The sequence below is a fragment of the Notolabrus celidotus genome, chromosome 7 (genome assembly GCF_009762535.1).
Source record: "Notolabrus celidotus isolate fNotCel1 chromosome 7, fNotCel1.pri, whole genome shotgun sequence".
Taxonomy (NCBI): Eukaryota; Metazoa; Chordata; class Actinopteri; order Labriformes; family Labridae; genus Notolabrus; species Notolabrus celidotus.
Genome location: NC_048278.1, coordinates 26603883 through 26618193, shown reverse-complemented (window position 1 = coordinate 26618193; position 14311 = coordinate 26603883). Strand labels below are relative to the sequence as shown.

Below are 14311 nucleotides of genomic sequence, written 5' to 3'. Positions count from 1 at the left end.
TTGATTTATTGTAACAACCATACAAATTACAATATTTTTTCTTATAAATATAAAAACATTATTGGTTCTACACACATTACATTGAGAATGAGATCAACTAATTAGTGTAACCAAACACAACACAACTAACGTACACAACTTTTTCAGGAAAATATCATCGGACATTATTTTTCAGCAAAGTAAAAACTTGTAAAATTAGTTCTGCAAAGTACTCTTCTAGTATTATTGTGAAAAAAAATAAGTAATCGAATTTCACTATAATCTGAAATTTGAACCAAAAAAATATCTACTAAAATAGAGCCGAAGAAGTGTTGTGTCCTTTATCCAAATTCAACAAAAAATAGAAATAGCTTGACATTATGGGTACATTGGCTAACTAACTGAAGATAATATAAGATTCATACTCTCAGTTGTGTATGTTATAACCACTCTAATTGGCATGTATTTACAGTAAATCAAATTGTTGAAGTTGTCAGATAACATTATGGGGCATAAAACTAACTGTACACAACCTACTCAAAACACAACAGCTGTTAAACTTTGAGGAGCGTTAAGCTAGACCAAATAAAGACGCTGCATGTTTTTACTTTGTAATACAAATTATAGCAATGTTGTTTCTACAGCTTGCTGTCCTTATATGCAAAAAAAAAGAAAATTACAACAGCTAATAGGTCAAGTTTAAGTCTTGAGCCAGGAGGGAAGACAGTAGATCAGCTCCATGAAAGGAAGCAGGGAGGAGCCAGCTAGCAAGTTTAGAAATGAGGCTTCAGCCAGGCCTAAAGCTGAATACTTGTTTTAAATATTTTATAAATATATAATCAACCGTTAAAGCTGCTGTGGGTAGGAATGGTGTAAAAAAGGTTGCTTTTTTCTAATGGGTTTGGAGAAAGGTCATTAATGCCCATCGGTACTCATCGGTAAGTGAAGTAATTTGAGACTATTGCGAAATCTCGGTTTCCCAATGCCTTTGTGTCAAGCAATGTTATTATTCCCCTTGTTCCCGTTATGACGGACCAATCATAGCTAATCTCCAATCCTCTGTCCTGATTGGTTAAGGGGTGGCCCCTACTACCTGCTCCGATCTCTCTGAACAGATGTTTACTCTGCGACTACCAACAGCAGCTTTAAACTCTTTCTTGGCAAACACCAACCAAAAATAATGACCTGTATTTTGAGTGGATTAAAGAATCATGATGACAGTGAACATCAGTGGTGGTGGTTAGATAGAGGCAGCTGTGTCTCCGCCCTCCATCCATTCAGCTAGGCAAAGCTAAGATATGCTAAGCTTGGCTAGACTAAGCTAACAGCCCCTTGGCTCCAACTGCATACATACAAGCAGATATGTAAGGAATACTGAACAGCAAGTGGATCATAGTAGCAGAATTATGGTTTGCAGAAAGCTGTGACTGTAGAATACTGAGACTGACCACGAATACAGTTTACATCAAGTCCATGTTCTGAGGGAGAGGTTCCAGTCTTCTCAGCTACCTTTATGCCACAAAAGTATTCAATATTATAAAAAGATACAGTTATTCTCCTTCAATATGAGAAACATTTCGGTGACCATCTTAGGACCAAAATGCTGAATCAGACATTTAAGTGAATTTCTTGATGTAGCGTAGTTTCAGATAGGCGATGATGAGGAAGATGAATGACATAATGATCAGAGCCACATGATTTTCCCACAGTCCCCAGGGGGTGTACTCTATTCCCAGGTAGTCCAGGTACTGCTCTCCTGTGCATCTGAAACAACACAAATACCAACTGGTCACCAATGAGTACAGTATTAAAGCTCTTTTTGTGGTTAATTAAAGTTTGTAAGTCAAATAAAGTTATCAACGTTAAAGAAGCAGATCACAGAGGTTTTATAAAACAATGAGACACAATCAGGGCACTTACAAAACGTGTTTCAGTCTACTTACGTCAAACCAGCTGTGCTCATGCTGCAGTTGGTCTCTGTAGTCATGATGCTTGTGTTTCTGATCACAGACTCCTCACAGAACTTCAAACCAATAAACTCATTGATTTTCAAGGCCTGAACACAGACAGCAGAATAAATAAATGCTGAGCAGAACGTTGATATGAGCAACAAATACTTGACAACAAATGAACTCTGTTTGGAGGTTGTTCAGACTTGTTCAGAGGCAACAGAACATAAGATGATGCAATAAAACAGTTTATAACTATGTAAATCCATTACTGAAATCACTGTTAAAACTTCTGTTAGTCCTGACTTACTGCAAGTCCGTATCGAGGAATACTGAGGTACTTCAGCCAGGCCAGCCAGTCCATGATGCTGGGTAGATTCACCAGAAGACCTGAGAAAATCTAACAAAAAAAAAACATTTGAAAATAATAAAAAAAAATTAAAAATATGTGCCTATTAAACAAAAACATTGAGATATACCTTCTTTCATACAGTATGTGTCACATTTCTGATATCCTTGTCATATCTTGAATCATGTCTGTCATGTGTTACTTTTGTTTAGTTTTGTATTTCTATAGTGTTGTATCTGGCTGTGGTTTCCTGTTTTATTTTAGAAGTTCTAGCCCCTTGTGTTAATGTCTTGTTTTCTCCCTGTCTGTGTTAGTTATGAGTTATCCTTTTGTCTTCCTTGATCTTAATAATGATTATATCTTATGTAGTCATTCATTGCCCTTGAGATCCTGTGGTCCTTGTGTGTTTACTGTTTACTGTTTTTGTTTGTAGTTCTTGCTCCATTATGTCAGCTTTATTTGGACTTCCTGTCTTTGTTTCCCGCCTCTTTGATTGTGTGACCTGCCTTGATTAGCTTCACCTGTGCCGTTTGTCACACCTGTGTCTTGATTAGGCTCAGTGTATTTAGTGTCTGTCTATTTCCTCCAATGTCAGATTGTTGTCAACCTTTCCCAGCGTCTTTGTAGTTTTCCTTTTGTATGGACTGTTTGTAAGTATGCTCCTTTTTTTTTTTTTTTTTTTTTTTAAGTTATATTTTTGGCCTGTTTTGCCTGTATTTGATGGGAGAGCTGAAGAGAGACAGGAAATGTGGGGAGCAGAGAGCGGGGAAAGACATGCAGGAAATGGTTGACCAGCTGGGAGTCGAGCCAGCAACCCCTGCAACAAGGGCTGTGGCCTCCGTATGATCTGATCTTTCTTAATTAAAAGATCAGAATACTTTATCACTGGTAGGATCTCTCACCATCATGAAGACAAAGCTGATGGTCATGAAGATGTTTGCAAGGGCCACAATGCTCTGATCGGCTGAGATGGCCATGGTCATGGCTGTGGCTGTGAATGCCACCAGAGTCACTGTCAGTGTGAAGACCAGAAAAGCTGCTGCCGTAGATTTGAGCCCTGAGGGGACACACAATCACACTTTTATAGAGAGTAAATATTGTGGAAATTGCACTCTAATAAGTTTTGATCTAATTTCAGGTATTGCAACCACAAGTAAACAATACTTTTTTAACCTTACCGATCATGAAGTAGACAATACAGCTGAAGATGACAGAGGTGAGGATGCGCAGAGTGATGTCAGACAAGATCTTGGACAGGAAGTAGACGGATACTCTGTAGTAACCACTAATGTATTCATGCCTGCCACAAGAAAACACCACACTAAAATCAGACTCTAATCGTATCGACTCATGTTGAATTATCCACAGTGAAGTTGTTGTTTTGTTAATCTCCCTGACAGGTTACATACACAAAAAGGTTCCTCTCCATGATGAAGAGCTCTGCTGCAGACACTGTGCTGAAACACTGGTTGGTGGTGATGAAGAAGAGGGCTCCCATCCTGTCAGAAGAAACAAAACTGTCATGTGTCTCTGACAATTTTATTCATGTCATGTTCCTCAGAAACTGTAGGACGCAGGTTTATGGTGTTGATTACGAGTGAACAAAAATGGTGTGAGCAATCATCAACAATAACAACCTAGATGGCATCTGTGTTACTGATAGGCTTAATGCAAAAGTATACACAACATGAAAAGGGGGCTACTGAGGACCCTAATTTACAAGATTAACCTCAAACTTTAGCAAAGATGAAACTAGCAATTTAGACCAAAACCAATGTAGGTAAGAGTACAATGTGGAAATTGAAAACAGTGAAGATGGGTAATTTTTCCATTAACTTCTGTGTAACGGGCCTTCTTTCAGGAGCTTTTGGAGTTGCCCCCTGGTATACACTAATTATACAGTTTTAAGGCACTTTCACTCCCTATCCCTTTTCAAACTTGAATTATTCATCCACTTCTTATGTAGTATGCATATTCTTGACATAGTGATACAAATGTTCTCCTGTTATCACTGCCTGCACTAGTTTTACTTGTTTAACTTTTTGACATTTTGCCTACATTATGGCCAAGCTGTGTCTGATGGACATTTTTATTTTTATTTTATATATATATTCCTGTTGGAATTCTTGCACTGTACACCTTCTTGTTTGCTGCTGTAACTCTGTGAATTTCCCCATTGTGGGATGAATAAAGGAGTATCTTATCTTATCTTATCTTACATGTTAAATAAAAATCTAACACTTATTTGCTTATTGCCAAGAGTTATGGAATTTTGTTAGCATTCTCCTGTCCACTATGATACACATACAACCTATGTTAGTTTATCTTAGCACAATGACTGAGCCTCACACTTGCACTTCAAAATAATATCTATAACTTATAGCAGCATCTGATTGTCTAGCAGAGTCAAAAGGCTGACTCTGAACAGTCGACAAAGCCCGGGTTATGGTATTTAATTTCTTGTGGTCCACATCCACATACATGTACTTAAGAGTGTCTGACTCCACTATTGCCTTGCACCCAAAGAAAATGAGGGAGGGCTGAATAAATTGAGACATTTAAGCTCTGTACATTGGTGACTGCCATGCACCCTATGTATTGGCCATGAATATAATGGCATTAGAGCCTTATATTCAACTCAGCCATGCACAGAAAGAACAGAGGAGGGCCATTGAGGTTTTTGAGTGCTTCACTGGGCTTGTGAGTACCAGGTTGTGCCCAATAAATATGGTAAGAGGATTAGCCATGCAGGACTAGCCCTACTTTTCACACTTTTTTGTTTTAAACCAGCAACTGACTTTAAAAGCCTGACCAATCAGTGACAAACATATTGTGGTGATCTGTATGCCACAAAATATGCCAGATCAACATAAAAAAAATGATTAAATAATCTTTCTTGCAACTAATGCACAAGTTATAAGAGGAAGAAATAAGTTTAAATTATGCATTCAAAACAATTATTGAAGCTATTATACCTATAATAAAAAAGAATATCTACAAGAAAAGGACATTGTGGAATTTGTGATTAATGCTGGTAAAGTTTCTAAAATGTTTCTTTCATTAATTGCCAACTACTTTGTTCAATGTAACAATTCATAAAATCTCTGTTTTGTACCTCATAGCTTCACCTAAAGCAATAGGTAGCAATTACAGGCGTGTGCTTTAAACACACTTGAATTCAAGAGCAATATAGCATTAGCTCCACCTTCCCTGAATGAGACTCCCGCACCAAATAAGTCACACTACAAAAGCAAATGCTTTCATCTCTGTACACAGGCTCAGACATATTTCTTAAACATGGGAAATATACTTGGATTGGTGCCTCATAGCTGTTGTCAAATACACAAGATTTCTGAGGACATGTGCAGTGAGTATTTCAGCAGTTTTCCCACCTGTTCTGGATACCACTCTGATCATTCTTTACCCCGTAGAAAATGGCTCCTACGATGAGGCCAAGGAAAATGTGGACTCCCACCTGCAAAGATGAAAATATGAAACATCCGACTCACATTCAGAATCAACTTCACTGACTAAATCATGAGGACACATTCACACAAAGAATAACCCATTATTTTGTACCAGCATGTAAGCCCTTTTGTATGTTTAAGTGTGCTCTGGAGTTGGCATGGATGATTTTCTTAACTAACAACAAATCCCAAACAAGACAACTACTGTGAATCTCTCAAAGCTTTGCAAAGCCTTTTTGCATGTTGAAAAAATGTCAATGCTTTCTCTCTTCTGTGGATTTATTAAGTTGGTGAGCAGGAAGAAAGAACACATGGATCAGTTTAATATTCAAGCAGCACAGATACTCTACTTGTTGACTGCCATGAATTATTTTTGAAGAGTTGAAATAAAATGGACACAGTTCCCCCTTTGAGGAAAAAAAGGCCAATCTTTCTGGGGATCAAGGGTCAAGTGGACGCCCTGCTCCTCCTCCATAGCGGCCTCTCAAACAGAACAAGCAGGGGGAAGATGACAAGAAAAGAGTGAGAAAAGTGAAAGGGACACAAGTTTTAATCCTAACAATTTACAGATTATGACAGGACTAAGTGGTTCCCAGGGTGAAGGGATAAGCTCATACGGTTGAGCCTTTTTCACCTCATTCCCCGCAGCCCCTCATGTGAAAGCGGGGCAGTGGAGTGATAGGTCATGACGCCATCATGTGACGAGACCCGGACCAGGGCCAGGGGGCTTTGGCCAGATATGATATCAGTTCAGATCCTGGCCCAAAGAGTCAAGAGTGGGGTCACAACAGTCACCAAAGCCGATTACCGCGCCCACGCCTCCCAGAGCCCCTCTTGTAGGATTATTCTGACTTATTTGGGGCCAATTAGCTGTTAATAATTCTTAAAGTGAGGAGACTTCTGAAGGCATTTTGCCGCCATGGGGTGACTAATGAGAGCATTAAGTCTTGACCCCTCCTAAGTGCTGTCTGTGCATCCTGTTCATGATGATAGCAGCACTGACACTGAATGCCTTTTCTTTTCATTCTTCTGAGGTTTCAACAGAATCAAGGTGATGTTATAATACCCTGTTTAAACCTTTGTCAACAACAGTATACCAAGAGGATGACTGGCTATAATATTCTTAGAGATGTAGACTTGGATTTGATTGCACTAGAGTTATTAAAATGAGGACTTCCTGACTAAGATACTTCTTTTTGAAAAGCTTGAATGAAGATTGAAGAGTCTAAACACCAAAGAAGAGATCTGACCTTACATCAATACACTTCACAATGCTGGGATAGTTTCCGCTTTGTGGAGCACCCCCAAACAGGCATGAATGATTCAAAATGTAACATGGATGTCTTTGTCAAATTATGACAAATGTATTAGTCGAAAACATTAATCACCGGCAAAGTCATGGTGTCGTTTTTGGAAATGCACGTTTTTGCTTTTAGGTAAATGTAATTGGAATATAAATGTCACTCGTGTCTGAAAGGTAAACATGAAGCCAAATACAGTGAGCAGTTAGCTTATCTTAGTGTAAGGACTACTTAATATAAAATACAAGCTTAATTGGATTCCACTCCTGAGTTTGGCTGTGTCAGAAGCTGAGTTTATTAAATGCTGCATAGACTTTGCCCGTTCACCAACTTCACAATGACATCAAAAATTCCATGTCCATGACATATACACTTTATTTGGCAGAAAATCCCAAAATGCAATGCTTTGCATTTAAAACAAAGGGAAATTGCAAATGCCAAAATTGGGCAAAGTGGCACAATATAGTGGCGATTAACCACGCTTGCTCTTACTCTCTGTTTTCAGTGTAAGCCAAATTAACAAGCTACTCGCTTCAGCTACAGTATATCTAAACTGTACAGACGTGAGAGTGGTATCAATTTCCTCATCTAATTCTCAGCATATGGGTTATTTTATCCCTGCAGCCATGCATAAAATTAAAGGTGTTAACTTAATTAAATTTCCGTTCCAAAGACTTTAGTCTTGACTTGGATCTGGCCCAAAAAAAATCAAAAATCCCTTACATTAGAGTAGAAAAAAAAGAATACAGGTCACATAGAAATGCCCTCTGTACATATGCTCAGTCAACCACAGTGACCGATGAAACAGACAGCTCGGAGTTTGTGGATGCTGAGTTTAGTATTGAAGAGATCATTTGGGATGTATTACCTGTGCCACAGAGATTTGTGGGCTCAGCATGAGGTTCTGAAATGTTCTCCTGAGCACCCAGTGCAGCTGGTGGAAGAAAGAGCTGTTGTAGGTGATGGTGCGGGATTTTGGACATGATGTACACTCTTTGTCCTGGACAATGCCCTCCAGCTCAGCTCTTGTTTCGCTGGAGTAGCTGCTGTTCTTGAACTCATCCACCAAGCGCTCCTCGATGCTCTGCCGAGAGCTGCTGAGCTCCTCTAAGTCCAAATCTGTCCACACACACAGGACAAGAAAGACAGGTTTAAGTATCAGAAATACTCTACTACATAGCAATTTATAAAATCCTTTTTAATGTGTGTGATTCAGAAAATTGCTTTTACGTTTTCCAATTCCAACATAGTATCATGGAGATGTTTAAGTGTTGCTTATGACATTGACAGCAGTATTAAGTGAGCTGTTTGTAAACTGTGTTACCTTTACATTCGTGCATTTTTGTAATGGTTGTAGCTGTTGAGTCTCCATTAATAACATCCAGAAAGAAGTCAGCTGGGTTGTTATGTGGCTCACAAGGAAAACCTGAAATATAGATCACAATGATATGCTTAATAATCTCACCTAGCCGACGTTGTATTGAGAAGTTGCTTATTTTTCGTCATGTAAGCCACATAAGATAACTGCACAACCATCCGCTACCATGACATTCAAATGACATTGAAAACCAAAGGAGCAAAATAAAAATAGTAGTCACCAATGTTGGCAAAGTAGTCCAAAGCATTTGGTGCTGGTCCATGGTAAACCATTTTACCACTAACCAGCAGAGTCAGAGTGTCAAACAGACGGTAGATCGAGTATCGAGGTTGGTGGATGGACATTATTATAGTTCTTCCATGATTGGCCATTCTGAATAGACACAAAGTAACAACATACACTATAATAATAAAAATAATAAAGCTGCAGAGTGAAGTGAATAACAAATATCCACAAGAAGATTTTTTATCATGTCTGTGTTTTTAACCTCAGTAACTGTGTGTTTAATAATTAAAATCAACAAATATTGCAGCGAATGTGTCCTAATTTGGTTTTAAATCTTTACAACTTTTTTTAATGGAATCATCTACCATAATTTATTCAGTATTATAATACATAATACCTCCTGTGGTAACTGAGTTTGTTGGGATCAATGGACATTATATCATTGATTGAATGTATAAAAAATTAAAAGTGCTTTTTACCAGGAAATAGTTTGATGTTCATTATTACACTATTTGGCAAATAACCAATAACAGGCTAATGTATTCAATGACATTATGTCAAATATAAAGTGCTGCTGTTTAGAAATGTTTCAAGTCCATGGGACAGCTCTTATTGTAAAACTATGAAAAGTATTTAAATCACAATAGGTACAAAAAGAAAGTTTAATCAAATTGGTCCAAGGTGTTGCATCATTTTTCCTTTGCTTCTTGATAAGTAAAGTTATGCTCACTGAAAGATTATTTACAAAAGATGTGCTGCTGAAACCAAAAGGGCAGAGAAACGTTTTCTGATAAACATTAAAGACTGCACTCAATTTGGGTTGATAGTGTGGCGAAGTGATATTATTGTAAATATGGTTTGTACAATTTATGATAAAGCTAGAGAAAGTTAGAGAAAGTTCATAAAAACCTTTTCAGCAGCAGCAGGACAGAGTTAGCCGTGCTGGCGTCCAGTCCTGTAGTCGGTTCATCCAGAAAGAGAACAGAGGGATCAATAATGAGCTCCATGCCAATGTTTGTCCTCTTCCTCTCTCCTCCAGAGATTCCCCGAGTCATCTGTGTGCCCACCTGAGGACAAAGCACCCAGGTTTTAAATCCACCCTTACCCACCAGAAGCATGAGGAACATGACATGAGTGTGTACTTACCTTGCAGTCAGCCACCTTGCTGAGACCCAGCTCTTCGATGAGGTGATTGACTCGAGCCTCCTTCTCACTCTGAGGGACTGAGCTCGGCAGCCGCAGTGCTGCAGAGAAACGCAGGTTCTCTCTTACTGTCAGGGTGCCCATGACCACATCGTCCTGACAAAGGAGACAAGAGCACAGGGTCAAAAGATGGTTGGCTTTGTATTTTGTCAAGCTTTTTTTAATTGTTTTATTGAAAATAATTTAGCAGCTAAAGAGTAAGGACAAAGCTAATGTTGCTCCATGTCTGCTGGAGGGACAAAAACTGCTATGTTAAATGCAATGAAAAAAACAGTGTTGTGTTCAAAGCTTCTTTCATTTGTTCTGCAAATCAACAACAACAAAGAAACAGTAGTTCAAATGTACCTGAACCACGTAGCCAGACAGGCACTTGAAGTTTGGAGGCTGTGGTGCTCTGTCGATGAGTACTTCTCCTGACAAACCTGAAGGATCTTTCCGTGCAGCCAGAATATCCAAAAATCTTTGAATACACACACACAATCATTAGAGCAAATTTTAGGATCTCTATATCAAGAAAAATGAAGGTAACGCTGTCAGAGATCAGTGTTAGACTTACGAAGACTTTCCACTACCAGTAGGTCCAAGAATAGCGTTCAGTCCAGGTCTCATGAGCCCACTGTCAGAAAATAACACACAACTCTGTAAACATTTGATAAAGGGTTAAAGGATTTTGAAGCCAGACTTGGTTGTTTACTGCAAACGATTTGCATTTATTTTCAATTGACTTTGATATATATAAGCTTCAGTATACAAATACAGTATCTGTGTGAAGCAGATTGCAGTAATGTGATACAAGTTAAAGGACTTTCAATATTTTTACTCACAGCCTTTCTGTACATTAATGCTTGGATGGGCAACTTATTTAATAACATAATTTCTCCACAGGTCAAGGTAGCCAGTTCGTTGCACAATGTTGGTGGAAAATAGTGGTTTTATACCGCTGGATATGATAGCGATGTAGTGTGTGGTGTCTCTCCCCAACTCTCTCTTTAAAACTCATTGTACAGTGTAAATTAAGGAGTGCACATTCATCTGTTTTTATCCACTGGAAAATCCATCAAACTCTTTGTCCAAATTTCACCCCCCCAGATTACTTTTTTTCCTTCCACAATGAAATAAAGATCATGAAAGGATTTTGCTGTTCCAAAAGCTCGTCTTGAGGGCGGCACACACAAAAGAAAAACTATACTTTGGTGTTAAAAAATTCAAAAGCAAATCCTTTGACTTCAGAGAGACTAGTTTAAAAAAAGTACCCAGAGGGTCAGTGATATAAAAAGGAATTAATAGACTGAATAAAAGCCTGGCAGTGGATCACGTGATGGTGTTTAATTTGTTCCCCTGGCAGACTGTGCTTTAGTGCATCAGAGAGATTATATGCAAGAAACCATGCTTAATATCCTATAATTAACACTTAGGCTGGAAAAGGTTCCAACAGTTGTGTGAAATGATTCATTCTGCCATGGGAAATGTCAGATGTATTTAATACCATTAGAAATAAACCAATGTAAGAGTCTATTCACCATTGTCCTGCTTTGGAAAAGGATACAATGAGCCATATTGACTAGGCATGAAGCACTGCTGCTCTTCTGTAACATAGATATTGGAATTAAGGGACTATTATTAGGATTATTTTCATTTCTGAGCCAAAAAAAGGGCATTTTAACTTTGAGACAAACCAAGGATCACTGCATTTGTATCGTTTTTTGCATTTTCTTGAGGGCTACACTTCTGTGTGCACCTACTTTTAAATAATTTTCTGATAAGAAAGTAGAGATGTCTGGTTTTACAGACAACATATACAACTGACAAAGCCATTAAACAAAGGATTAGACACTTACTTGAGGTCAATCAGTATTTCCCTGTGACTTGTTTTTCTTTTACAGAGGAAGCCGCTCTTCAGCTGCACTTTGTAATGGATGTTGTGGAAGCTCATGGTGGAGCCACACGGCTGCTTGTTCTGGTCCATAGCCGAGACAACCTTTGACCTAGCCGTCCCGTTGGTGCCAACATCTTCAATCATTGCAATGTTGATGTGATTGGCTCTGTCCATTCTTGCCTGCAGCAAAAACCCCGTGAAGGGAACATACAGACAGAAATAAAGAGAGGATGTCAGGGATTCCGGCACTAATAAACCCACACGTTAATTTTTTTTTTTTTTTACAATTTTATGAGATAAAACACTTGTATTATGTGAAAAAGAGCAGAGATCCCATCTTATTACATAAATTGGTGTACACTGTATGTGTTAAGGAAATAGCACACTAGTTCATTTGACCTGAAAATGTGTTTTGTTAGCGTTTGGGTAGTTTACAGAAAATAAAACACCCTGCATCTACAACATGTGACAGGAGAGTGTATTGCACAGGCACACTCATCAAAGCTTAAACATGAGTCCGAAAAAAATGCAACAACAACAAAAAACGTTAGAACCAAGTTTAGACAACAAACTAATTTTCAAAGCATTTATTATTGTGTTTGCTAGACAGGTATAATTGACACTTGTTCACAAGTATGTTTGTCTATGTTTAGTAACACTTTCAGGTAAACTACAATTATTTTGCACAATATACAATTCAGTTAATGTTCATTATGTTAAAGAAACTGAAAGGGTCTCAAACATGTCTCACAAAGACAACCCGAAATGATTATTCTTCAATATGAAATGCATTAGAAGTATTCTAAATATTCCATAACCAGATCCAAATATTGTTTTTAACATCAGAAAAGATCAATTACCAGTGAAGATGTTTTCTTCAGTGTACTAATGACTAAAGATTAAAGAAGAACAACCCAAAGTAGACATATACCGCATAGAAAAAGAGCAGTAATAAAAAATAACAACATTTTCAAGCAGAACAATTTCTCCTAAAATTTAAACACAGTATATTTAATGGATTATTACAGTACTGCTATATATGAATTAATCTGTAATAATACATTGTATTATTATAATACATTTTATAAAAACAATTTATTTTGTAAGCAGCTTAACAATTTGTTGTAAAAGGCTTTAAGATATTTCTGAATAGACTTGAAGGTCTTAAATGCTTCCATTAATCACAACATGAATATATACAAAAAATATGAAAAATCTTGAGTTGTCATATTATTTGTTAATTTTTCTGGGTGATCATTTTTTTCCCACTCTCCAGTTGCAAGATATATTACTATTTTTTTTATAAAGCACAAAAATTTAATTTTTACGCACCTATACCTTAATCGATAAGGCGCACTACACATTTGAGGACAGTAAAGTCATATTTAAGATACTTAGAGGATGTTGGTTTCCATCAACCTGAATTTTCTTAATCATTTTAAGTAAGATTTCTGCAACAGATTCAGTGCCTTGTGTCGTCTAATAACCCCCTGTTTTTCGTAATTGTTAAAAGAAAAATGACAGCGGATATAAACAAAATTGATATTGACAAAATCCACAGTATGAATTAGCATGTTTTTATCAAGGTGGCTGCTTTCTAAAAGTAACTTACATATGAAGATGAACTACAGTGACTCAAATATCGTAAATATAAACCTACTGACAGGTCATTTTTTCATGAAAAATAACTGTCCACACGACTGTTTCTCATGTAATTTGAATCAATGTTGTTATGAATCTATAACTATTATGGATCTAAAAGCATGCATCTTTCCTCAGGTAGTCCCTGTATCCATCCTCAAGTAGACAAACTTAAGTCTTGTACAGGTCTCAGTTTGAAAAACGTGTGTTGCCAAAAAAATTCTGAAAATAATCATCACTTTGATATTAATTACTACTACTACTTTGATGTAAAGTAATGAAAGGTTTTGGTGTGGGGACTTACCGGGCCGAGAGACTGTGAGAAGGCTGCTGGTTCAGAGCGGTGTTGCAGCCTTTAGGAGCACTGCTTCTGCAGACTGACAGGGCCGAGAGACTTTGCTGGCTGACTAACATCAGCTCATGACAGCAGGGACAGGTGCCTCGCCATCCGGTCACACACTCAGCTGGGACCCCACCACAGTCCACATGGGTTTAACCCCTTACATACCCCTTTGTAAGGACATGAATGACTGAGATGGAGAAGTCTATCACATGCATAAATGGTTTCCATTAATTTCTGTTGAGGTTAAAATTCTATTACCAGACTCATGAAACTTGCAACAGCTGTGAAATCAAATACACATCACATTTTCTTTCTTTCTTACATTACTGTTGCATGACAGGGCAGACCTTTACAAATTGTGTTTGTACTTTTAAAAGATGAATCAGATCTTGTCAAAAGTCCTCAGTCAAAAGTCAAGTCCTGCATTTAAACAACTACTCATGTTGAGGACTGACATGAGATAAATAATGATGCGACATTAGGTGCAATAAATAAATACGAAATAAAAAAGTACTTGTAAGCAATAGTTCAACTTGTTACATGTCTATCTGGCATTCTTTGTGTTTTACAGAATACATGAGCTTGCAACATGTTGCACCT

The 14311-nt window shown here is 37.7% G+C and overlaps 1 protein-coding gene across 1 annotated transcript; it reads right to left on the bottom strand.

The window, feature by feature from the left end:
• Positions 1-44: 44 nt before the first annotated feature.
• On the bottom strand, positions 45-13780 carry LOC117815401 (broad substrate specificity ATP-binding cassette transporter ABCG2-like). Its single transcript, XM_034687085.1, has 16 exons — positions 13673-13780; positions 11690-11907; positions 10408-10467; positions 10197-10311; positions 9795-9947; positions 9558-9715; positions 8644-8795; positions 8370-8471; positions 7914-8164; positions 5670-5752; positions 3687-3776; positions 3456-3577; positions 3180-3334; positions 2239-2328; positions 1923-2035; positions 45-1743 (listed from the first exon to the last, which is right to left on the bottom strand). Exons 2-16 carry the CDS (start codon positions 11899-11901, stop codon positions 1596-1598), a joined length of 2004 nt encoding a protein of 667 aa, XP_034542976.1. The 5' UTR covers positions 11902-11907; positions 13673-13780; the 3' UTR covers positions 45-1595.
• Between the last annotated feature and the right edge of the window lie 531 nt (positions 13781-14311).

Coding starts and splice junctions, on each gene's coding strand:
- LOC117815401 (XM_034687085.1), bottom strand. CDS start 11,901: ATGGACAGAGCCAATCACATCAACATTGCAATGATTGAAGATGTTGGC. Junction 10,468..11,689: donor GAAATACTGATTGACCTCAA/GTAAGTGTCTAA, acceptor ATTTTCTGACAG/TGGGCTCATGAGACCTGGAC. Junction 3,335..3,455: donor TATTGTCTACTTCATGATCG/GTAAGGTTAAAA, acceptor GTGTCCCCTCAG/GGCTCAAATCTACGGCAGCA.